This window comes from Diorhabda carinulata, chromosome 3 (genome assembly GCF_026250575.1).
Source record: "Diorhabda carinulata isolate Delta chromosome 3, icDioCari1.1, whole genome shotgun sequence".
NCBI lineage: Eukaryota > Metazoa > Arthropoda > Insecta > Coleoptera > Chrysomelidae > Diorhabda > Diorhabda carinulata.
Genome location: NC_079462.1, coordinates 21,774,124 through 21,801,514, shown reverse-complemented (window position 1 = coordinate 21,801,514; position 27,391 = coordinate 21,774,124). Strand labels below are relative to the sequence as shown.

Below are 27,391 nucleotides of genomic sequence, written 5' to 3'. Positions count from 1 at the left end.
TTTTGTAATAAACAAAAATGTTCAACATATAACGCGCATCCTATTATTTAATTGGAGTTACGCCTATGTGAACTCTTCCTTGATCACGCTTATCCCTTCCAATAAAATCAGTGGGCGTGCTTCACAGAATTTCCCAGACCCGGAATGCAAAATGAGACATACTATTGTGTATTACTCCCATTCTTAAAAAAGCGAGCTACCATCTCGACTTCTTTAGGTCACTAAACGGCGAGTGGCTCCACTGCAATAACAATTATTTTTGAACTTAAATCAAAAATTGAATTTGAAAAACGATATAAAAAGACTGAATTTCCAGTATAATTTTCATCTAATTCTGTTGTGGTTGTGGTGATATTTCTTAGGAATAATAAGCAGTGTCAATTTTTAGTGTAAATATAAATAATTATCTCAAATTGAGTGAACTGAGATTATTCTGATGAATTTTTATCATTATTATGTGATATTTTTAAATAAGTTAGCACACTTCAAACAACAATCGTTTATTCTGTGATACAAATACAGCAGCTTGGATAAAAAAGGTAAGATAATTTTCATTTAATCTCAATGAAAGTGATCATATTTACACTCGAATGTTACTTTAGTAAAAAATTTTTATGAAATTTTGTGATTCCATAAAATACTTAATTGAATAAAATTGTGAGGAAAAGTTAAGGAAATTATTGTTATTGAACAAATCATCATATTTATGAATATGCATATCAAGTGGAAACCACTAAAATTGTTGGAGTAAGATAATTTTAGAACGTGTCAACTTTCAAATTTAAAGAAATCTAGAACAATCCATACTCTATAACTGATTTCAATGAATACTATCCTGTTTGATCATAATAACGTACCAATTTTTGTAATTAATCTGCAAATCCTGATAATTTTCTGGATTATAGTTATCTATTTTGTAAATTATCAAGTAAAAAAATGTGCCTCAAAACAATGTTTTATTGGGATAACAACACAAACCATTGAAAATACAACCGCCTCCGTAGGAAGTAATGTTTAAACTACCCTTAGTGAAGTTATCAAATGAAATGTGATGATATCAGTTCGAAACAATTCCAATATTTCTACTAGGTAAATGAATACAAACTACAATCTTACAATGCTTCAAGAATTACTTGTTAACTCCAGTTTTCTGGAGAAATTATTGAGTATCAAGGTAGAATATATGTTTATATTGAATAGTAAATCGAAAGAATTATCACGTTGATGAGAGAAGTCTAAAAAAAATGAATGTTTGAGCACGAAATGTAAGAGATCATAGAACTAATATTCTTTGAAGAAACTCTCAATGGAATACGATATTTGGAATTCTTGCAAAAACGGTTGCTAGTGCCACGATTGTATCTAAAATACAAACATCTGGACCATTTCCCAAAGTTTATCTGTGAGTATTTTGATGATCTATTTATAGGCCGGTGGATAGGTAGAGAAGAGAATTTATTGAATGGTTATCGGGACCTCCAATCATTAGATATGTTTATAACGAATTATATCGAATTTCGTTCGTTGTCATCTTTTATTTTGAAACTATAAGCAGCTATCAATTTAGCACTTCTTGGATCTTCTCAGTGTGTCTTCTCAATTTGTGTCTCGCGAAATCATTTGCAATCAATAGTTCAGAAGCTATTATATCTATTAAAAATCTTTAGGTATAGAAGATTAGATGATTAGAAATTATATTGAGAAATATATTAAGTTACATCACTCTCAACTATCAAGAATTTGATATTTACTTTAATCCAAAGCTAAGAAATTCAGATATATTAAAATAACCACTAGATTACACCCATCTGAAAGTTATCAATCATTATTTATTTGTGTTAGTTACAGTTACCCAGAAAAAATAATAAAAATGTTACTCAGATCTGCTTCTCGAAATCCTTTATTACTCATCAATCTTAACTTAACAAAATAATTGAAAATGATAAATTTGGCTTCGATCCTATATCTTTTTGGTCAATATCTCTTATGATAGATTAGCCACAATCCCTCTATATACTATTCTAAAATTTTTATTGAAGCTCTTTAAAAATGTTTCAATCCCACGAAAATGGTCCCACTTTTTGTTATTTATACTTTCTGATAAAAAATTCAGATGTGAGTATATGAATGAAATCTTCAATGACATCTTTTGTACTATTTGGAAATAATGTTTGCAAAAACCGAAATGCATTCTTGTTAGATCCAGAAGGTTTTTCTGTAGTCTTAGTTAAACGAATAAATGAGGTATAATGTTTTTGAGATTTACCATCAACTTATTTTATGTTCATTTTCTCGGAGTATTCTCGTTTCAAATAGGTCATTATTTGGTAACTCCACCTTGTAAACCAAAAAACAATCCAATGAGTTTGAGGTCACTGCCTAATTTCATTGCCGTTCTTCATACTTTATTATTTTCATTAATGTACACATTGATTCATAGCTCTTTTCACAAATTACTATTCGTACAAACGGCGTATTTCAAAGAATCTACGAATAAACGGCATTCTGTTTCATTATAGTTTTAATTCATTACCTCAATAAGTTCCAACTTTCAGTACAATAACAGTTTTTTCGTTCTCTTATGTAAACCTTACTTTTGTTTCTGGTCTTAACAAATTCCACTGTTGTAAGCGAAATCCAAGAAGTTCCGTATTAAATCTTGAAAATTGTGAATATTTTATAGGATAACTTAATTAAGCCTGATGAATTAAACGTGGATTATTTTCATGACGAGATAAATCGTCGGAATCATTAGATACAGACATAACTTAAGCATTACTTCCGTGTCATCTTCTTACACATTTTGACTGGAATGACTGGGTCAAATTGGATATAGAAGATCTTTCAAATTTAAAATGGGCTTAGTAACAAACGGCACATAGAATAATTGCGTTATTTTTTGTATTGTATACTACTGTCGTCTAAACACTAAAAGTCAGAGTTATTTTCATGATTACTAAGTTCTCTCCATAACATTGGTAAACCAAAGAGAAGTTTTACTTCATCTCCGGCTAGTCATTTAATCAAACATTACATGTGGTACTCACTTTTCATCTTAGTTCGCAATAGGAAACTAAAAATAATGAAGATGTCCTTTTTTAAAAAAATCTACGATGTTTTCCCCTGAGATGTTAATGTCCATATTTCCCTGTGTGATTTTTTAATACGCTAGCTTTGTTTGCATTTTTTCCTACAACTTGATTCCGTGATCCGATTCCAAGGCCTCAATCTACCTACTCCTTGGAATTTCACAAATGAAATGAAAAGCTTAAACTGAAAAAATATGAAATGATTAAAATAGGAAATAAAAATGATATACTTACCATCGAGAACATTGTTGACAAAAACACATTCAATGCTGGTCTTGAGCTAACTCAATCTCTCGATAGTGAGCGTACATTTTTATTTCCTGTTTTAATCATTTTAGTTTTTGTGTTTCTGCTCCAGCTTTTGATTTCCTCGGAGAAATTCCAAGAAGTGGACAAATTCAGGTCTTGGAATCAAACAAAAAAAGGGGTGATGAATTGCGTGGAGTAGGCGAATTGACCACGGAATTGGATCACTTCTTATCAATGATCAAATAACCACTCCATCCCCATCCTTCCCTTGACAATGTCTCCAAAGCGAGGAGCCGAAACGTCGAGAAGTTTCAAAATTCCAACGCGGTTCAACCCGTAAACCTAGCTCTTTTATAATTCTTGTACTAATTTTGACGCTCTATAAAAAAGACTAAAATATCATCAATACGATAAAAAAAATAAAACTGCATTAACGAACCATGAAATATCAAAAAAAAAACATTAATTCAATAATAAAGATTAAAAAATCCTTGGAACCGAATCTAATACATGAAAAATAGAACTTTTATAAATTTAAAAAAACTAATTTTAAACGAAAATTGAATTGATAAAATTGTTAATTTCATTCAATAAAATTTATAACATATTTGACTTCGCATATATTTCTTCGAATATATAATAAACAAAGTTTAGACAGGAATCAGCTGCTGAATGCTATAAAAAGTAACCTCATTTCCTTATGCACGAAAACCAAATTAAAACGGGTTTTGAATTTTGTGTTAGTAATAGATTCAGAAACTAGTCAACCGGTGTCATTAATACGAACATAAACAAATAAAACAAATATTAGGTATATTTAAAAATAAACAAAGAAAAAGTCATCGACCGAAAATATTTCTTAATGTTAAATATACCTATAAAAAAATTATTAAATCAATAATTTTTGAATAAAGTTTTGTCAAGATTATTGCAATAAATTTTGTTGAACATTTCGCTCTACACACTAGAAACCCTAAGCAAAACAAAATTATCGCTTTATATATAGTTTTTCCAGCAACATAGCCTGGTCGCTACTCAAAAAACTGATATCCGTATTCGGAAACTCTAGCCTAATCTAACTACTTTTTCATTCGATACTTATTTTTAGTCGAATTTTTCAAGGAAAAATTATATATCTGTTTAAGCTACAATTCTTATTTTCGTCTCTCGAGCAATTGCTAAGGGTCCGATTTGATTCAAAATTAGCATACATGGCTTTTTTGGCGGCGGATTGATGTTATTAGAGTTTGGTTGAAAACAAATGAATATTTCGAGGGGTCGCAGTGCAAAAAAAGTGGTTTTTGACCTTTGCTCACCTCTGCAGGTCAAACGAAAAGCGACTGAAAAATGAAATTTCACATGTAGGTTCAATTAGTTGCGAGATTATTTCCTGTCTAAGGTCGAAACTTTTCATCTTCACCCCTCTCTATTTTATGGTCATTTTTGTTATATTTTCTTATTTTTTGGCCAGAAAAAGTTTAACTAGAGGGTTCGAACTTCGCATGCAAGTAGGGGTGATGTTGAAGAATTGTCTTTCTCAAGTTCAAAGTTTTCTTCTTCAGTTCTTCTAGCACAAAACGACCGAAATCATTTTGATCGTTGTAATTGTTTATGACAATTTTTTCTTTGTTGTCAATTGGAATTGAACAAGAGGGTTCGAGACCACCGCGTCTATTGAAATTATGAATTTTCATTCGAGAGAGAGAGTTAACTTGTGAAATGAAAAGTTATTGAGGAATAGCAAATTTTCCATATAAAGAAATAAGATTGAGAATTGATATCATTTCCAAGAAATTCATTTTATGGAAAGATTTGTTTGTGTATTAGTTAAATTCTTCATTTGACGAAAAATTCGACTTTCGTGATGGAGCTCTGCTGCTCACGGCTTTTTTTTAACTTACGCTACACAACTCAACACTTATTTTCAAAAATATTTGCTACTGTAAATTGTTCCTAGTGAATTTAATCTATGAAATACCCAATGATAATATTTTGAAAAATTATTTACGTAGTTTTCCCTTTCATACACCTGTGAAAAGCAATAACCCAATTTTTAATGCATAATATATTTTCCGAAACACATTTTTTCCGTAAAATGTATGAAACGGATCAAGAACTATGAATCACTATGAGAGGACAAGGTGGATAATCTTTACAATAAGATACAAAGGATTACAATAGAAGCTAGAAAAAACCTTATCCTCTCAAGTGAAACGCTTCGATTGGTAACCTTACATTCTCAAATAGATAAAATTCTAACATATAACATATCTCTATTTCCCATACTTGTCTTCTCCATAATCTCACTAAATCCTAAAAATGTTTCACACATATCTCACAAGAACGTCGAATTCATAATGAAAGTTTTTCTGGTGAGCCTCTTTCGTCAGCTCTCTGGGAAGGTCTCAAAACGGTAACCTTATATATTCGCAAAATTAGGTGAATGATGCGAATGTGGAAAAACCAAAAACGGCTTATAGCAATCGTGCTCTCATAGAAGACCGATAAGGGCCTGTTTTGCTGATCTTTTTCTTCCCAAATCATTATCATACAATACAATTTTCTGTCTTTTGTACACCGATGTGAGTCATTGATATTCCATTGAGAAATTTTTTTGTCAAGTTCATGTACTAAACGTGCAATTACAATAAAAATTTTATTAATGAAATCTAGACCTATAGAAGATGATCTTCCAATTCCATTTAAGTCTAAACGCGTTTTTTGTTTGTCATTCAAGTATCGGATTAAATTTGGCACTCACGGGTTTCATTTGTAAATCATATGTGTAAGTGCCGTTTCACGGTCCCGTACGAGATTTTCAATATACCGTCTTAACAAATACTACAGTATCACCGTAGACTCCTGTTTCTCAACGTGGAGCCGACACCCCACGGGGGGGCAATTTGATTGAAAGGAGAGCAATTGAAAATGGACTCCACACGTGTTTAACCCTTTTGCCCAGAGCCATTTAAATGCAATGCTGGATTTCGGTGCCAAAACTGAATGAAAAAATTAAATTATCAAATAATTACGGCCTTAAATATTATAAATTTGTTCGACGAAAATATAAACTCCGTCGTCAAGTTAACTTGACTAAACAAAGCAGCTGATCGCAATTAAATCTGAGTATCAAGAACTCTCAGAAATTCTAAATGATGAGTCAGTTAAAACTTTATTCAATGTAAAAGGAGCGAAGGCATGACTTTTTGAGGAAGCAGATACCCAAATTTGACCAAATGTACAAGAAAACTAAACTGATGTGGATTTAGTGCTGTAAATTATTACTTCCCTCGGATATAACAGAACCAGGATAGATTATTATAGAAAAAATCCTTATTAAAATTATTTCGAATTTGAATTTTCCTAAAATCTATCTTTTAAGTTTCTCAATTGAACAAATCTATGTTTTATAAATTATGTATATGATATATAAGGAATCATAAGAATTTTCGGGTTTGGATAGGGCAAGGAACAAAAAAGATTAGGAAACACTGCCATAGACACATTTTGTAACGTTCTTAATGCTTTTATCGACATTATTGAAGCAAATATGTTATTCAAGATCATTGCTCCACGTCAGATATTGAAATCAAGATCTCCTTAAAGCAGCTATACTTGCAGACTGAAAATTTGGACACGGCACAAGCTGGTCACTGCTTCTCTCAAACCTTTTAGGGTTTGACGTATTCATTAATCATACCTCATACATTGAATTTTAATGTTTGGAATTTTGTATTCTCATCATTGTGTAAGGTAGTGTAAAAGTTCAGTAAATGTAGCATCTGCTACATTGTGGTTAGTATGATTCTTTGAATTCAGAAATTACGCCAATGCCAAATAGAAAATTTTAACTTTACTATTTTTTATCTTATAACAACATAAAAATCTCAATTTTAGTCATGTTTTTCAGAATTGATATTGTTATATTTTTTAATAAGTTTCCAGTCCATTTTTTTCTATAAACCTATTTAGTAGCCAGATCAATGGTGTCGTTCTAAATTAGTCTTGATTTATAGAAGGATAAAATGCCAATTCGATTCAGTATTTCGTTGTATAGGATTGTTATAGAAAATATATTCAGTTTCCATAATTCATTTGTAATCGTAACGGTTAAGAATAACCGTTAACTGTTATCCAATTTTTGAAAAGAAAATTATACCTATTTCAGAAAACATTTGTCTAGCATTTTATAACGTTCCATCGCGTTTGATATATTTGTATCTTCATCAATCACACTTACCTCAATTCATCAAATTGTTGTTCACTTTTTTCAAATTTGTTTCAAGGATATATTGATTATATCAAAATAATGTATATTTGCAGAAGTGAAATCACAGTGCTCGCACCAACTGTTTATGACTAGATTTCTTGAGAAAAATCAATATGAAAAGTTATAACAAAAGTTCGTCTCAATTAGTGTAATACAACATTCGGTTTTTTTTTTAAATTAAATTTAATTTTAGTTTCATATAAACGACAAAATGGAATGAAATTTTTTCACCCAACCATACTATTTGGTAACTGAAATATTGTTATGTAATTATCATTCACAAACACAAAATCATGTAAGCTACAATAAGTGTATTGTAATATAATATATGTAATTGAACAAGCCTTGAATATATAATCACAACATCTAAAGAAACAGTCATCTTCATTCAAATGTGGTATGAGGGTCTGAAGCTCTTTTAAAGGCTTGAACAAATCCTGCACAACTCTGCCTAATATGTGCACAAAACATCGAAAGTAACAGTTATAAACATTCACTTGTGGTATGAGGGTCTGAAGTTAATTCAAAGACTAGAACAGAACGCGGTGTAAGAGATAGAAAGAACCAGATTCACAACCGCCAATAACTTTTCTGATTTGGTTTGGTCTCCTATTCGATATTTAGATTTGATAGTATTCCTTTCTCAGTTTGATTAACACTGTTTATAGTACAAAATGTTGAGTATTGAACACACTGCTCATTCCCATCACACAAACACTGATTGTCTTCAAAGACCTTAGGTGTCGTGGTAATAGGCAAAATCTTTTAGAAATCACAACGTACATGTTGATTAAGTTGCATTTTTCAAATTTTCGTGCGATTCTAGGTTCCAGAATTTATTGCGACCAATATTTTCGAAGAAAAGGAGATTGAAATACTAAACTGCATCATAGCTTTGCAACTTGTCTATGTAGAGTTTGTCACTTATTTAATTGAATTTTTTGTAATCAATTACTCCGAATATCGATTTACTTCAATTTCACTCTCCATGAACTGTATTTAATATAGTTTTTCTGATTATTCCAGTTATTCCAAATGTCTATATATTTTTATTTAATTATTAAATAATTTTTTTACGATTTGTTACAGACCTCAATCTACCTCAAATTGTGGAAAAGAAGAAGGACAAGCTAATAACCAACCCTATTATTAAGCTATTCAAAAAAGTACTTTTTATAATATATTTAAACAATTATTTATTTATTTATATTTATATGTGATATAATCGTTACTTTACGCATAAAAATGCATTTAAAATCAGAATTAATTTTCACTTCCTTCGTATATATAACTATAATCAGACTTATCAGATCTCAAAACTTACAAAGTCCTTGTCCAGATGTGTTCCAATATAGATTCAACGAACAAGTAGGACTTTATGGAGAATTACAAATAATTACAGAACCTACAAATTATTTACAGTTGAATCTGCAGATGTCTATAGGAAATTCTGTCAAGGTAAGAGAATTTCTGCCTTCATATAGTTGAATCAATAGAATTAATAATTTTGTTTTATTACGTCTATAACTAACTTGAAAAATTAGAAGGATCCATCTCTTTGAACTAAATTTACGTTTACAAGTTCCCGTCAAGACAAATTTTCTTTTACTATAGTGTGGATTATATACAAAAAAAAGTAAAAAAGTATTGATTTAGAAGAATATATGACGTGATGCCTCTTCGTCGTTTTATAATATGGCATGAATCAAAGGATCATGTGAACCCTTGCTACTTTTGTTTGCCTATTATAGAAAGATTTTAAGGATACAAAACAAAGCCATAATGAAATGATCTTCCAATAACTAATGATTTACACATTTCAAGTAACTCCGAAGAATAGAGGAAGATGAAGTACAAGGAAGCAGTTTCAAATTTAAAGTATTTACAAAATGTCACATTTGATTAGTTACTCGGAGCCGAACTGGAACCAGAGATCTATATCAAGATTTCATTTGTGTTGAACTGTAGAGTGACTAGATAATATATTTTTCATATGGATAGAAAATTCACGATATAAATCGGTGATAAAATCTCGGAATATGACACTCAAGTACTACTTACATCCGGGTACTAAAGGGACTGAAGAAAATGCTGAGAGAAAGAGATAGATAAGCTTCATTGTCATAAGACAATTTTATGGGCAGATCGACATAATTTTATATCAGATAATATAAAATAACAATTTGGCTGAATAATAATTATAATACATATAATATCTTACTTCTTCCCATTTAAATTATGCCAGTCTATGGTAGATTGTAGAATTGTACCACAAAATAATGATGTCTTTCAAGCAGAAATGCCTTTATCCAGCTCCGGAACTTATCAAATGTATTTGCCACTTCTAATTCTGGAGGTAGCTAATTGAAAAATATTTTGTATAGAAGATGATGGAGTTTTTCACCAAATCAGAAGTGGGTATTGTTGAGTAAATGTCCAAATTTTTCCTTCTAGGAAATTTTAAAATAAAAAGAGCGGGGAGAGTTGAAATTTTGTATTTTTTAAAATAGAATTCACAATACGTTCTACTACTTAAACCATAAATGTAACGAATAGCTCTTCTTTGTAATTTGAACTAAGATTCTAAGAGATGCAAACTACAAGAACCCTAGAAAGGCAAACCATAGCGATTTAATGGCAAAACAAGCAGAGTATAATTTTTTCGCCAAGATCCCTACGTATACAGACTATTGAAGAGCACCGTCAATACGTCAAGTCATTGCTGAGTTTTAGAGGTTGTCAAACTAAATTTTTCTCGGCGTTTAAACAGAGACAGTTCCTGCCAGACCAGGATTTGAGAGTAATGAGATCGTTTGCCATGGTAAAATGTAAACCTTGTATATCTGGAACACTTCAGTTCTCAGTAAGTCTGTGACTTCATTAAAAAATACCAAAACTATATAGCGAGATTATCTTTGAATGAAATGGAAACAACTGCTCAAACAGCCCTCAAAAGCTTACTAGTGAAAACTATCACTTGTAAGTGTACAATAATGACAATAACGGCCTCGTAGAATATATAAGTGGCTATCGCTATCATTGTACATACTCACTTTCATCTATCAGTTTGAATTTGAAAAATCTACTCTCTAAAAGTCGAAAGCAACTACTTCCAGAAAACGATTACAAATTCTAATGTAATTGATTTGAGCTATAACAAATCCGCTAGGTATTTTACATATATATTCAATTTGAATCATTAGCTCACGTCATATATTATTGTTATTAAATAACGACATATATATCCTCATTTCAGAGTTACAATGGTAAATTGGAATTGGCGAATTATAAGACGGCAGCAGCAACTATAGCCAACGGTCAACCACTTCTCTATTACCTATATTTTCCCGTATGGTACCATATAGCGCCAAAAATTACACAGATCCTGGTTAATGGGAATTTAATTTGTAGCGGACCTAAAATTCCAAGTAAATATGTTGTCATTACCATTATATTCAAATCTCTTCCACATATGGAATCTGCTCAACTGCACTAGTGTTGTTTTAAATAATTCAATTTGAAATTAGATCCACTTGATCCAAAATCCACTATTAAATGGAATTTTGGCATGAATCTTGGTACATATGATCTTTGAGAGTGATTTACATGAAGTGTGGTTTCTAATTTCATTTATTATATAAGACTTAAATAGTTTATGAGTAGAAATTTAGGGTTTCCAATAAAGGTTGACTTATTTATCTACATTGGAGTTGGAGCTATTTTATATTTGAAACTTCATTTTAAAAAAGTTATTTTAATGGAAAATACAATAGCATAGTGACAAATATGAAATTGCATATTTCTCAGTTGAATTTGAACCATTTGACTGCAAGGCAACGGCCTAACCACGAGACCGTAAGCTCATTTTTATTATAAATCGTAAGCGAGAAAAATAATTATTAATTATATTTAACAATGAATAAACCATTGAAATGAAGCAAATGCAATTTTCTTAATCTCAATCACTTTGAATTAAGTGAAATATTAACGATTGATTCAGAAGTTAAACAACATTTTCTTTCACATTAGAATGATGATCATTAATTTACGAGATTTACATGTATGAAGGAACGGCTTGATGAATCTGTAGAAACACGAAAGATAAGAAGAATCTGTATATTCTTTAATATTAATTTTTTTTCTTAACGTTTTTTGGTGAAATTAACGTATTTGTAACTGTAATTTTGTTTCTAAAAATCGGAATTTCAATACATGACTAGTTTCGGAAGTGAAAATTTTAGTTTTCCATTGGGTTAGAAGTGAAATTCAATACCTTGGAGTTTTTACATTTCTAGTGCTTCTCGTGAACTTATAAGCTCTCTAATTAGTGACGACTTTAGAACAAAGAATGAATCTTAAAAGAATTATAGGTTTCTATTATCTTCCTTATTTCCACGGAAGAATCATTTTTATTACAAGCCGTCAACTATTTCTTCATAAGTAACTAATATTAAATATTTTTTCTCTGCAATATGTATTGTTTTTAAAACTGTATGCAAAATTTTATGTAAATATGTCGATTAAAAGTTTGTGGAAATTTTATTACAAATTTCCATTCAAATAGATCAACAGTGTCTGTTAAATAAAGTAAATAATGGGTTGAAAGAAAAAAAATTCATTATGGTTTATAAATAACGAGAAAACACGCTTTATTAGTCAATGTTCCCGAAGGAACTCAATATAAACTATTATAATTTCTTACTTGTTAATTCAAAATATAGAATTAGTTTTTAAAAGAAAAATGTACAAAAGATTCAAGGGGATATTATTTTTCTCGTCAGTAATTGTATTCTAATTCTAAGGATTACTTTTTAGTTTGCGTGTTGTCAACAATAATTTATTTATTAAATCATATATAATTATAATATCAAGTAGTCTTTTGTATTATTTCGCAATATTTCATCTAATGCCCCATCGTTTTATAGTACATTGCTAATCAATTATCAGCATTCAATTCGTATATCACCTGAGGATTGTAAATGTTACTACATAAGTCTGTTCAGCAAAATACGGCCGAGATATTGAATAAATAATAACATAATCAACCACATCGCATCTATTGCATTTAACACCATTAACTAAGTTGGAATTTTTAGTATCGTTGGTGATATTCATACCGAACACACTGTTGACACCTCCACTACACCAACACTCACGATTACAATGTTTGACGAGCGTTTTGATTACCAAGTAATCGTCTTCAGAGACCGAAGGTCAACTGTTTGTCACACAGTTCAATTGTGAGTTTTGGTGTAGTGGTAGTGTATGCGGTGTGTTCAGTATTTAACGCCACGTTATTCATTGTATCAAGTATTTCATAATGAGTATTTTTATGGATCCATTTATGACTATGATGTAAAATGTAGTATGATTATTTCATCAATATTATTTCGAATCATTTATCGATGATCTTCGGTTATAATATGATATATTTCTAAAATAACCAGTGCAGTTGACATACTATTTTTGACGTTATTCTTCTAAAATAGCACCTACTTAAAATTCACCTTCAGGCCGGTCAAGTTTTTTATTTGTTCGTTAGAAATTATACTTGTACGTATGTTATTTATATTAACAATTCTGGTTATTAATTTTTAATAGTCTGTACAGTATCAATTGAGGAAGCCAAAGTACAACATTATAATAACACCATACATTACTCTTTACGAAGATGGTGAATTTTTGTATAATTTTCTTTTTAGTGAATTCAGTGCCGATTATAACAACGGTGAATTTACAGCATACGTTGAAGATCAATGTACAGCCTCTATCTACGTCGAATATGCCGCCCGAAAATAATTTAATCCCAGTGAGGGATAATTCCAATATGAATTCGAATGAACCTACTGACGGTAAGTTACATTTTTTTTAATCATCCATTAACATGTGGTTAACATGTAAAAGTTTTTTCTCTGTCAAACGATTAATAAATGTTTTAAATTGAGTTGTGTCTCACATAATTTAGAAACAAATCTTTTAAGTTCATAGAAAAATTAAATTAAATGAAATTGTAGAGAAGATTGTAATATGAAAGTACTTATTCTAGATTATTATTATTAAGGTTTCTTCTTAGGTAGTTATTTATTAAGTGTTAGATAGTGAAATGTATCTTACATAATTTTGAGATAAAGTCATGTAATTCCATTTAAAAATCAAATGGTACAAAATTACAGAACATCTTGTAATCTCCCATCAGAATATGATGCTTCATTGGTCTACTCTATCAGAAATTACTCTACATTGATTGGTTTGTTGTTTTCCTATTGACGCTAGGAAGTGAGTGCCTCGCGTTTGATGGCAATTTAAAAGTATTATTGCCATGAGTTTCTTCATTCAGATCAACATCAGAGCAGCCAGAACTAATCAATCAATCAAGTTTGGTGCATTCAACATATAGCTCAGACTTTGCCCCCGTCTGGTCCTTTGCTAATTTCTCTTAATCCTGTAAAGTTGGCTTTAAAAAAAGCTTACAAAATTTTTTAGCTCAGAAACCTCAGCGTCGGGATTTTACCTGAAAGGTAGCAAAAGATCATTTATCAGAACGGCACATTTATCACTAATTAGTATTTAATTTATATATTGAATATTTCACTTTCCAAATCTTTTTTCCGAATAACCTTTTCCATTGCATTTCATGAATGACATCAGCAATATATTTCTGTTGTGATCTGATGAGACATTAATCATTTTGCAGTTCGCTATTACCAGTTAGATGAATATGGAAGACCCAAACCACCTATTAAGGAACCAAATAAAAATAAATTTAATTTCAATCCTACACTACCACCGAATCGTCAAGATTTCAGGCCAATGCCGGATCCACCAGGAGGCAGATCTCTACCATCTGAATCATCTAAACAACCTCCACCACCTCCACCGCCTGGTCCATCAAGACCTCTTCGACCACCTTCACCCTATGGACCACCTGAAGTGCATCCACCACCTCCGGAATATGGACCACCTGGACGACCACTCCGACCTCCACCATATGGCCCCTCAGAATCGCATCCACCCCCTCCACCGCATGGACCATCTCGATCACCTCCCCCACCTCCGGTTCATGGACCGCCTCCATCACCACCACAATCGGAATCAATACCACAACCCCCCGCACCGATATCTGAGCCTTCTGTAACTGGACCGCGACTAAATCCTTCAGAAATATACAAGGAAAATCCATTTTTCAATAATGGAAACATTGGAGGTGAGTTTTATTTAACAAAAGGTTTGAAATAATGATAATTTGATGTTAATATGCTTCATACAATTAATCGATATAATCTGTTCCTTCAGATCATTTTTTTCTTCTATACTTTTCTTTATTTTTTTGGTTTAGACTTTGCTGGGGGGTGCAACTACAAATATTATTGAGTAGATCTCATCCAAAATTAGAGTGCCAATATCACATTACTTAATACCAAATAAAGATAGTTAATTGAATGTCGGTAAATATCAAACTTGCATAACAAGTTTTATTCGCAGTTTTTCCATTTTGTCTTGTCAAGAACTTTGGTTGTCGAACATGGCAATGCAAATCAACCTTATCTCTATAGTTCAAAAGTGCTCGTAATGAATTCATAAACAAATGATCCTCAAAGAAACAAAAAGTAATATATTCAGCAAGTTGCTCTAAATTTATTCCCAATTTGGCTGATTGTTGTTTGGCTGCTGCCTAGGTCTGGATTCTTTGCATTAAACAAATCGAATATCTTTGTACAAATTTCGTTTCATCTTCTCATCCCATGAAAAATAAAATTTTTGTTAGTTGGATTACACTGCATGTAACCAAATAAAACTATTTTTTCTTGGAATACGCTGTATTTGACGAAACATTTACCCAATTTGTATGAAATAAAGTTTGTTTTTTCACGATAAATTAACTCCTATATAAAATGTGTCATTTAAATATGATTGTTTTGTCATTTTAACAACGACAGTTATTTAAGTATTGTGTCTGTTGATAATTGATACTGAAACATTACATGAGTCGTTTTGGGTAACTTTCGACTCGATAAATAACAAAAAATATAGAAAATATAATCCTACAATCCACAAAAAATACTAAAGCGTCCATATGGAGACAATTTATGTAGTTTTTCAAGTACGAAATTACTGTCGACAATAATTCCGTTACAAAAAGTAGCAGATATATTAAAATATTGGACCTATAATATGAAAAAAAAGAATGGAGAAGATTATAAAGAATATGCAGTTAAATCAATTTGGAATTCCACTGCGAGGATGATTCAAGGAAAATGTTTCAATGAAATTGGGAGACAAAAATAACAAAAAATTAAATGAAGGTATTTATCCCGTTGCATTGTTAGAATTACTGTTACAAATAAGAAATGAAAACATAACATTTTAACGACTTTTTTTTCAACTCCAAATCCAAATGGAAAAACAAAAATTCTAGAGGACTCGACATTATAAATAATAAAATTACCTAATCATTCAAACAGTGCTAGTTCAGTTTCCCAAAGCAGGAGTTAGTGACCAACAACATATAAAGATAACGGGACACTCCTCAACATCTTCTATTAAACCTTACCTCCAAATTGATCCTGGACATCAGAAATTCTTATTAGTTCCTTACGAGCTTTGAGTGAGAAAAATCAAAATGAATATTCTACATGTGTTTTCCTTCAGTAATTTTGCTCGAAAAACTGACATTTTCTCGTAAAATTACTGATTTGCAACTATTTCGTTAATTGAAATTTATTCGATAAAAAAAAAGAAAAGCTCTTGTGTTTTTACAAAGATCATACAGTAATGCACAAAATTTTTAAAACGTACATTCAATTTTGGAAAAACATGAAAAAACTGTGAGAAAATCCTAATTGCGGATCCAAGTAATAAAGAAAACTTTGATTCTAGTATTTGGTTCCAGAAATAGTGCACCTGCACCTTAATTTTTGAAGGTTTCTCGATAACTATATAGGAGGTGGATTGCAGGACGTAGATTAATGGAGTGGCCATTAATATCACCTGATCTCACACCACTTGATTTTTACTGTGGAGACATTTTCAGAGTCGGGTGGACGTTAACCAAGCAGACAATTTAGAACGAATTATATATGAAATGATTCGTAGACTAGCCACCTATATAAAAAAATATTAATTACTTCGTAACTTGGACTTTTTATGCATTTGATTTATATCAAAATCCACGTAACTAAACTATATAAAGTATTTTTTTCCAAAAATTAACATTAAGTTTTGTGAATTTTACTCCTTACTTTATCAGAACCCCATTTCATATTTTTAGTAACAAATTCGCAAACTGAGAAATTAAAATAAATATTTTCTTTAGTCCGTGTAAAGCATAATTGACTAATTTTGAATCACTGAATAGAGTATTAAGAGACCTTTTAAATGAGGTATCATAAGAGACACTTTTTAATTAAAAAAAAAACAATCGATATTTGAAATTAAACATTTCAGAATTATTGTGGAGTGTAAATTGTTTGTTCAGTTATGAATTTTATCAAGAATTTAGCCACAATCTTTAAATGTTATCACATTTTTTGTATTACACATTTTTATTTAGAATGCTGTAGTTTTAAAAATACTTATTTATAGTGAAAGACTATAGAAGACTATACAAGAATATTGATTCACATTAACCTTTGGAGTTAAAAGAGCAGCATTTTGTTTTTGAAAATACTCTAACAATTTTATTGCACAGTTATATTAATAATATAGATTGAAATCAATATCTCATCATCTTTAGTATTAATCTGATACGACTTTAGGTAATGCAATCACTATAATTTGTTACAATATAGTGAGAAAAAACGTGATTTCGGAGTGTATAAACTATCGTTTATTTATCAGTATTATCAAAACTTTATCTTGATAAAATTAACAACTCTATATAGTTCCAGGATGTTTCTGACAGAAAAAATCAATACATTACTTTTAACAGGACTTTTTTTATAATAAATCACTATAATTATAGTGTGTGTGGAAACGGTAAACGTTAACCTCATAAAGATATTTTCGAATTATGACCGTTACATTAAATTATACATACTTTTATCAGATAGGAATCTGAATGAAACCCAATTTGAACTTTCATCTCTTTTATTATAAATCAGACTACAGAATTTTCTCTTAATCAATATTATATTATAACGGCAATATGTTTTCCTGTCACACATTTTGAAATTATATACTAAAACAGTTACATAAAATAATAAATATGACCCATATTTCTTCAATTCTATCGACTGCAATAAAATAGAAACGTGATCTCTAGACATACAATCTGATAAATTCTCAAATAAATATTATCAAAACTGTAAACAGATCAAAGTAGTTCTATTAGTTGACGAGTTAATCAATGGGTTCTATCAATATAAATAAATTCAATAGAAGAATGAAAATTATATTATAGCGGCAAAATTTGACCTACATTCTTTTTATTTCATGAAATTAACACGAGATGATGATTCAATAATAAATATATTCGTTCACAAACCTATTGATAGATGAAATTAATAATAACAGACAGAACTACTGAGATAATTCAAATAGTGGGACTCGTTTAGATTGGGAACATACGAGGATGGTCCAAGATGTACCTAGCCTGAGCTTGAGATGGCGGTAGTTGCTGGAAAGATATCACTGTATTAGAGAAAAGAAAATAATATATACATCATATGTTTCAAATTTGAAACGCCATGTTGTTTAATATTTGTTTTAGTGAATTTGTCCATCGTTATGTAATAATATACTTTTATGTGAAAAGCCGTAGACCAACCCAAAAAAAAAGATAACCTAAATTCTACTCTGGTCGAGACTTCGTTATCAACAGTAAAATAAGTTTAAATGAAGCCGTGAGACCTGCAAAGACCAACATCGTAGTGGTCGACCAAATGAGGTGAAGACTCCAGAAATGTTGAAGAAAATCCACAAAGCGGTACTGAATGAACGTCGACTGAAAGTGTGAGAGCTAGCAAACATAGTAGGCATTTCTAAAAGTGATATATATCCCATATTAACTGAAAATTTGGACATTAGAAAGCTGTACCCTAGATAGGTGCTGCGTTTGCTTAGAATGCAACAAAATAAGCGTCTTGAAAATATTACCATCGAGTATTTGGCGGTATTCCACAGAAATAAAGCTAAATTTTTGCACCGATTCATAACCATGGATTAAAGTGAATCTTTCATTTCACACTAGAAATAGAAGAACAATTAAAACAATGGACTGGAAAAAGAGAACCGGCTCCAAAGAAGGCTAAGATAATTAGGATAATTTTCATTGACTATCTTGAAAAATGAAAAACTGTCAACGGCGAGTTTTATGCGAACTTATTGCAACGTTTGAGCAAAGAAATAAAGCAAAAACGGCCGCATTTGGCTACGAAGAAAGTGTTGCTTCATGAAGACAATGCATCAGCTCACACATCCGTTATGGAAAGTACTAAATTTAATGAATTAAAGTTTGAACTGCTACCTCATACTTTTTACCAGATTTAGGACCCTAGATTTGAGAAATGGCTCGGTGGTCAACGATTTTCAAACATGAAGAGGTGATGTCGGCAGTTAATAACTATTTTGAGGAGCTTGACGATTCTTATTATATAGAGGGTATTTATCATCGCTGGGAGAAGAAACTAAAAGGAAAAATAAATTTATTTGTCTCCCAAATTTTTGTGTTTTCTTTGTGGGGCCAGGTACTTCTGAGACCAGCCTCGTATATTTCGCGTGTTAAATTATCCATTAAAAATTTTTTTCGATTATTTAACAAAAATAACGAGAGTAAACTGAAAAACTATATTTATTATTATAATGCAGTTATATGTTATTGAACCATGTAACTAAATAATTAGGCAACTACATAATATAAATATTCACAACAAAATTCAAACATTCTCGATTATACAAAACTACTCAGCAATGTTTCAAGAAGGTAGTAAATTGACTAAAATCGATTTGCTATGTTTACGTTTATTCACAAAGGTATGTGAAAATTATGCTGCATGCTTTCTTGATAAGATGCATTTTGAGAAAAAAATTGCTTATCAAAAATAGGGTGGCGGAAGGAAAAATTGGGATTCGTAAATAAGAAAATGCATTTTTTAATATACTTTGGATACCAAAACACTGAGAGAAAGTGTTCTTATGAAATGAAAGTTGATTCAATGATCTCTTGCCCTTTTTGCATATCATTTCTCACAAAACTCTCTCTCGCCAGTAGGAGATTACTGTTGTACAAGAAAACAGATAACTTTGTTGATTATCATCGTAGACACAAGCATCAAAGTTTTTTGAAAACGCCACCGTAGAAATGTATTTTATTAGTTTTAAATATGTATGAGACTAAAAAATAGGTCCAAAATAATTGTATTCATCTTTAATCCCGAAAGATAATTCATGTACTTTCGGACAAAATTTTGAATTACGCAACAAAAACATATCTTAGTTGATAAAATTATAGCTGAATTCCAACTACTTTATTTATAATCACGCTATCAGAAAGCTTATACCCAGAGGTTTATATTGATACCTTTACTTCTCATGTAAAATGCATACTGAAAAATATTTCTATTTTACTGCGGGACTACGGGAAATTTGTTCAACTCAAGAAAATAGGGAATCGTAAAACTCGATTTTTTATGTCTCCGGCAAGTTACTATCGCGCTCAATTTGTTAATAACATCCCGAAGAACGATATAGTTTTCATCAGTTTTAAATATAACTTGATTAAGAATTTCATCAATTTTAAGAAGGCAAAACTTTTATTGGGATATAAACTGTGTTTATAGATATAAGAATAGCTTCTATATTCAAAGTATTCAAAAATGATTCACATATTTTCGCTTTTCACCTCCAATTTTTTGGTGAACCTTTTTTTCTTATTATTATGAGGGATCACGTAGAAAAAATGACAGAAGACAGATGGGCAAAGTGGGCTAAAACTCAGAGACTGAACATACGCAAACCTGTAGGCAGACCACCAAAGAAGTGGTACGAGAGCTGGAGCTCAGCTTCTCAGGATTGAACAGGACCAGGTCCTATTGAAAAAGGAAGAATAATTATGAAAACTTATGCCAATTTTGAGCATGCTACAACAATTTTCCATTTTATCTATTTCCAACTTTTTTCATAGCCTTTCGATGATATTTTTTTCTCCTAAAACTACGACAATTGTGTTTTCTCATGATTTCTTGAGCGTTCTCTTTTCTCTTTTCCATTTCTCTAGCTTGCCAAATCCTTTTTGCCGGTCTATTGCTCTCCATTCTACAAAGGTGTCCAAACCATCTAAGCTGTTGTGTTTAAATTGTTATGACCACAGGTTCGACATTCAAGTCTTCTCTTATCATTTCGTTTCTTATTCTATCTCTTCTGATGACACCTCTGACTCTGCGTAGGTACTTTATTTCAAGTGCTTGAATTTTGTTTTTTAGTGAGTTTGTAAGTACCCGTCTTTCGCTACCATGTATGGGGATGGGATAGGTCGAAATATTGATTTATACACGTTTCTTGTGGTGTTTTTGATATTTCTTTTCTTCTCAGAAAATTTCTCTTCAACGCATAGTAAAGTTTGATTGCAACGCTAATTCTTTAATTCACCTCTGATTTCTAATTTCCATTGTTCCATTTTTAGTTCTTCTTCACTACCATCATTTTTGTCTTTCTCATATTGATATTCATATTGCTCAATTTTAATATCCCTTTACATGTTAATAAATTATGTTTCAATTTCTCTTCATTTTTGGCGAAAAATATTAAAAAACACACTCAGAGATTCCAATTATTTCCATATTCCTGTATCCTACTTGTATCTGTTTCACTTTTGTTTCCACTTTTTTCAATACAACATCCATTGTCATCATGAATACACCGGACTCAATACTCCCCCTGACTTAATCCTTCTTTAGTTAACAAATTCTAAGATTGTTCTTTGTTTCTCCTCGTCCGATTCCTTGTTGTTTAATATATATTTATGACATGGTTTCTCAATTTGACTCCAGCACGTCTTTGTTGTAAACAAATCCATATTTGGTTTCCTCTAACGCTGTCAATTGCTTTTTACATGTCAATAAAACCGAGGTGTACTTTTTGAATTGTTCTCAGTTTTTTCTCTATCATCTATGTAAATATGAATTCTTGATCTTGTGTACTTTTTATTTTCCTAAAGCCACTATAGATAAAAATTACAAAAACACAATATATCCATATGTGGCTAAGGAAGGACTCCATTTTTAGAGATTCAATTTCAATTGCTGCTAACTTAAAATAATCTAATCACATTTTCAGGTTCTAGACCTTCTAACATATCACCATTGCATCCCAATCAAAATACCCCAACCGAGTCTTCTAGCTTCGAATCTTCTGACACTGATGTCGATTTTCCAGAAGATTTTGATTTAGCTTTAAAGAACGGTAAACAATCTACTAGACCTTTCGATGATGTTTGTGGACAATCAATAAGCACAAATCATTTAATTTTCAATGGACGCGCCGTTCCCAGAGGTGCGTATCCTTGGTTAGTGGCAGTATTCCAGGTTAAAACCACTGGATTGAATTATATTTGCAGTGGGTCTCTGATTTCTAGCAAGCACATTGTAACAGGTAAGTAAAGCCGCCTCATTTCACTTATTATTTATTACACAGTTTTTGTTTTATAGCTACATCTTAGCTATTTACAATCAAGTGCAACAGTGTTTAATTGAAAATAGCACTTGAAAAACGCGTCTTCATTCACAAAAAAATTAATGAGATCTTTTAGGATGTTTTCACTAACTACTATGTCAATAACAACTTTAATATTTGTTTTTTTATCGATGATAAGTAACCTAGAAGAAAGGGAATATCCGTATTTTTACTTTGTTGAAAAAGCTACTTTCTGCTTACAACATTAAGCACAGCATAACCCTTCGGCTGCCCAAGTTGTGGTGTCGTTCTTCTATTACCAACTTGAAGAAGTCCAATTCAGTTTCAGTTTTTCCTAAGTGAAAAGAATCTAGTATATATCCCAGAATTCTGGTTGAAGGTGTGTTCTGTTCATATAATGAGATGAAATTGTAAGTGACTCGATAAAAATTAAAATCTCTTTCAATTTTTATTTTCGATTCATCTACAAAAAAAATCAGTATCAAGTTCCAAAACGTAACATATATATTTCAACTAGAAAACAAAGAAGCTTTCTGTGAATAAAATACTGATTCCCTCTCGTAATATTTATGATGTGATATGAAGGAAACTTTTCCAAAATCCAGCATTCCTTCAAACATTGTTATTTAAATCATATTTTTTTAATGAAAATATGAAAAACCAACAATATTCTGCAGTATCCTTGTAGTTTCAAATTCATTTCGTCAAAATGTGATCTCGGATCTTTAAAACATACAAGTTCTGCTAAAAAATTGTCCACATACTAATCATTTTCCGGTACCGTAGATTTATTATTGGTTAGGTATATACAAAGAAAACACAAAAAATTGGGAAAAAATATATTCATTTTCAACGTTATTTCCTCTTAGCTACAAACACCACGATGTTCAATAAGTTCGTTCAATACCCATTTTATAAAAAGACCCGTCAAACTCTTCAAAATAGCCATTAACTGCCGACATCACGTCTTCATTGTTGGAAAACCTTTGATAACCGAGTTAGCTTTTCAATTCTGGAAACAAGAATAATCCGAGGGGGCACAATTTGGTGAATGAGGTAGCAATTCAAACTTTAATTTATTAATTTTGACCATTACAATAACGGATGTGTGAGCTGGTGCATTGTTTTGATGAAACAACACTTTGTTCTTAGACAAAAGCGGACTTTTTGTCTAATTTCTCCGATCAAACGTTGCGATAAGTTCGCATAGTACTCGCCTTTTTTTTAAGATAATCAATGAACATTATCCCACGCGCATCTCAAAAAACTGCCGTCATGACTTTGCCTGTAGGAGGAACGGCTCTCCCCTTTCAATCCATTGTTTCGGGTGGGATGAACTCACGTTTCATCCATGGCTATGAAACGGTGCAAAAATTTAGCTTTACTTCTGTGTAACATTGCCAAACACTCGATGGAAACATCTTCACGACGCTGTTTTTGATCTATAGTGAGCAAACGAGACAACCATTTTGCGTAAAGCTTTCTCATGTCCAAATTTTCAGTTAATATGCCGCACGTTTTGAAATGCCTACTATGTCTGCTAGCTCACACACATTCAGTCGACGATCTTCCAGTACCGCTTTGTTGATGTTCTTCAACATATCTGAAATCGTCACCTCATTTGGGCGACCACTGTGATGCTGGTCTTTGCAGGTTGTACGGCCTCGTTCAAACTCTGCTACCCAATATTTCAATTTTAATAAAGAAGGAGCAGTCTCACCCACATTACCCATCTTTTGTATTGGTTGGGTTGAGGCCTTTCAAATAAAAGTATTATATCACATTACGATGACCAGTTTTTTCCATGTTTACAAATTCACTGAAAACTTTCATTATTCATGGCTGCCAAACAAACACTAAACAACGTAGCGTATTCAAACTTTAAACATATGCTGTATAGACTGTGTACTTTCTAATACAGTGTAATTTTCAAGCAACTACTGGCATCTCTAAGTCAGACCAGGTACTTCTAGAATAATATTCACATTTTTTTATCTGCTTCGTATAGTTTTTTGGACAAATATTTGACGCGACACTGGAACTATTTCAATTTAACAAGTGTTCAGTGACAATTGTAACGCTTCTCAGGGGCAAACTTCATTTGTAGTTTAAGTTTTTTTATAATCCGTAATTTAGAATCGTTTAACTCCTCTCTATATTGTTGGAACGTTTCTTCCTATAAAGTTGTGTCATTTTGTTTTATATTCCTTGAGAACGTTTTGTACGTGCATAGAAACAATGCACTGGCGTTTATTATCGTTTTTTTATCAAATAGTATGATTCCCGACTATCATATCATGAATTCAAGATTCATTCGTTATTTTTTGCTGAAATATATAACTCAAAAAGGCTGGCACGTACGTGTACCAAGCACTAAAAAATTATTAATTATTCTTCCAGCATCTCGAAAATTAGGTGCTCGAGCGAGATCAATATCATTTTCAGTAACTATTTTATCTTCAAAATAAAAACTTTCTATGATTTGTGCACTGAAATCAAAATATAATAGAAATATCATAACCTCTTATTATTTAGTTCAATTGTAAATGAATTTTTTCCCAATTTGAAATGAATTTGTCGCCAAAATATGATAAATCCTAAAAAATAAGAAGCGGCACACTATTTTTGTTCACTTAAAAAAATTCTAAAATTCCATTAATTATCTCGTATATTGAACGAACTAATAAAATTCAACTAAGAAATTTCCTTAATTCTGACATGTTATGCGAGCATCGTCATTTTTTATTAAAAACAAAGAATAGAGCAAAGATTTCAATCAACAGTATGATATCACGAGTTTACTAATAGATTTATTTGTTTTTGTTTAGCTGCACATTGCGTAGAAAGTGACAGAAAAAAGCTCAGACCTCAAGAGCTTTTATTAATTCTGGGTAAACTTAATATCCATAAGTGGATACCGGTAAAAGGAGAAAAAATAGTGGAACCTGTGTCTATAACGATTCATCCTGATTACGAGAGTTTGACCAGCGATGCTGATATCGCTGTATTAATACTTGACGAAGCTCTGCAGTTTACAAAATATATAAGACCTATTTGCCTCTGGAAGGGAGATACAGATTTAGACTATATTGCAGGTAAGTAATTAGAAAAATCGAAGCTCTAGGTTTTCATTTTGATCAATAAATCTGATGAAAGGAAGTAGATCAAATTCACTTTATAATGAGAAATAAGAAAGAAATGTTATGAAATAACCATTACTATCACATATTTTATAAATTATAAGTATCCTCAGCAACCACATGTCGATTGTATCGCCAAATGAATTATTTTTCTTCTCTGAAACACGGAACATTTTTTAGGGCAATTTGGTACAGTAGTTGGTTGGGGAAAAGACGAACATGGCGTTTTAATGACTGAAGAACCAAAACAGACTGACTTACCAGTAGTAACACAAGAAAAATGCCTGGCTAGTAATTTACAATTTCATTACATTACATCCAATAGAACATTTTGTGCAGGTTAGTATTTCTGTTATTTAATTATCTAGCCTTTATTTTGATAAAATTTGATTTTGATATACGTTCACGTTTAGTATTGATATTAAGTAAAATGATATAGAAACTTGATTTGGGTGAATTTTGAACTCAAAATCAACTTAATCTAAAATAAATCAAATATTATGATATTCTCTATTGACGTAAGTTTTATTGTCGATGTCAAATAAAGGAAACAAGTCAAACCGTGCAAGACCTTCTTCTATCGTGCTGTCTTTTTGTCTGCAGTTTTCTCTATGTCTAGAAATTTTATCTCTTGATATTTGAGAAGTTTCAAATTCACAGAATATTTCACGTTTATCTTTAATGTTTTTCACATAATCAACCAAGAGATTTGAATACTTTTTGATGGTTCTTATTTTTATTATCATAAAATTATTGGCGGATCCATAACCGCCATTGAACATATTGTATTCAAAATGTATGTCCTTACTTATCCTTAGTCATCCTAACATCTTCGTTCTCCTTATTCTTTCCTCCATGATAGGTCTAACGTTTGTTCTTTGATCGATATCTTCCCTCACTCTACCTCTTTTGTGGTAGACCTCTACTCCGTGTTCCAATTGGAAATTCATCCCTTGCTATTTTCACCAGTCTACCGTCTGCTATTCGACTTATATCTGATGCTTTAACTTCTTTCTCGGTCTGATTGTGTTTTTCCCGATTTCCGCCTGAGAATTTTCATTTCTGTTGTCTCCAAGAGATTTTTCATTTTTGATGTTTATGGTCTTGTTTCTGATATATCTGTAAATGAGTGCCTTTGTTTTTTGTCTTAGGTGTTTTTCCGCCATACTACGTTCTGAAGACATCCCGCGACCTATTTTCTCTAGCTACTTGTCCTCTTACCTCGTGTTCTACGTCACCATAACTAGTTATGTCAATTCCAATGTACTTTTAGTTCATTCTCTGTTGTTCTAGTTCTAATTTACATCTAATGGGTTCTTTGATGTTGTCATGCATATGGGTTTTTCAGTCGGGATAGTCATATTATACTGTTTTCCTGTGATATTCAAGATATTTAATAATCTTCAAGCGACTCTCCTTGTCTTATACCGCTATTGACTGGGATGGGTTTTGTTTGTTTACCATTAATGCGTGCCTGAACTTGATTGTCTGATAATGTTTTCGGTGGTCTGAATTTTCTGTTTTTTAAGGTCATCAGAGCTTGGTCGACTTCTTGAATGGTGAAAAGCTCTTGATCCTATCGACGATTCTAATTACAATATTAAACTACTTGTGACTCTCTATTTGTCGAATATTATCATGGTGGAGATTTTATGGACATTTCTTTTATAGAAACAAGTCGACTTCGAATTCGACACATTAGAAAAGACTATTTGTTGACGAGAATAAATACCCCCGTATTCTTGAAGGATTGATATAGACAAATCTCTTTGAAAACATAATTTTTTTTATGTATTGCAGGTTTCCGAAATGGAACCGGTCCATGTAATGGGGACAGTGGAGGAGGATTTATAATGAAATTGAATGGAAAATGGATATTGAGAGGAATCGTCTCATTATCAATTTCAGAAACGAATACTAGAAGCTGTGATCTATCAAATTATGTTGTTTTCACCGACGCTAGTAAATTTTTAGATTGGTTATTGACCTTTCTTGAATAAAATTAGAATTTATGA

The 27,391-nt window shown here is 31.4% G+C and overlaps 1 protein-coding gene across 3 annotated transcripts; it reads left to right on the top strand.

The window, feature by feature from the left end:
* Positions 1–171: 171 nt before the first annotated feature.
* Positions 172–27,391, top strand: LOC130891432 (serine protease gd-like). Of its 3 annotated transcripts, XM_057796183.1 has the most exons (9): positions 172–539; positions 8,698–9,066; positions 10,865–11,036; positions 13,311–13,460; positions 14,303–14,812; positions 21,880–22,194; positions 25,065–25,331; positions 25,557–25,715; positions 27,177–27,391. In XM_057796183.1, the coding sequence occupies exons 2-9, from the start codon at positions 8,854–8,856 to the stop codon at positions 27,374–27,376; spliced, it is 1,986 nt and encodes a 661-aa protein (XP_057652166.1). In that variant the 5' UTR covers positions 172–539; positions 8,698–8,853; the 3' UTR covers positions 27,377–27,391. The 3 variants fall into 3 exon arrangements, with proteins under 3 accessions (XP_057652166.1, XP_057652168.1, XP_057652167.1); XM_057796185.1 differs by lacking the exons at positions 172–539; positions 8,698–9,066; positions 10,865–11,036 and adding an exon at positions 12,703–12,970; XM_057796184.1 differs by lacking the exons at positions 172–539; positions 8,698–9,066; positions 10,865–11,036 and adding an exon at positions 12,841–12,973.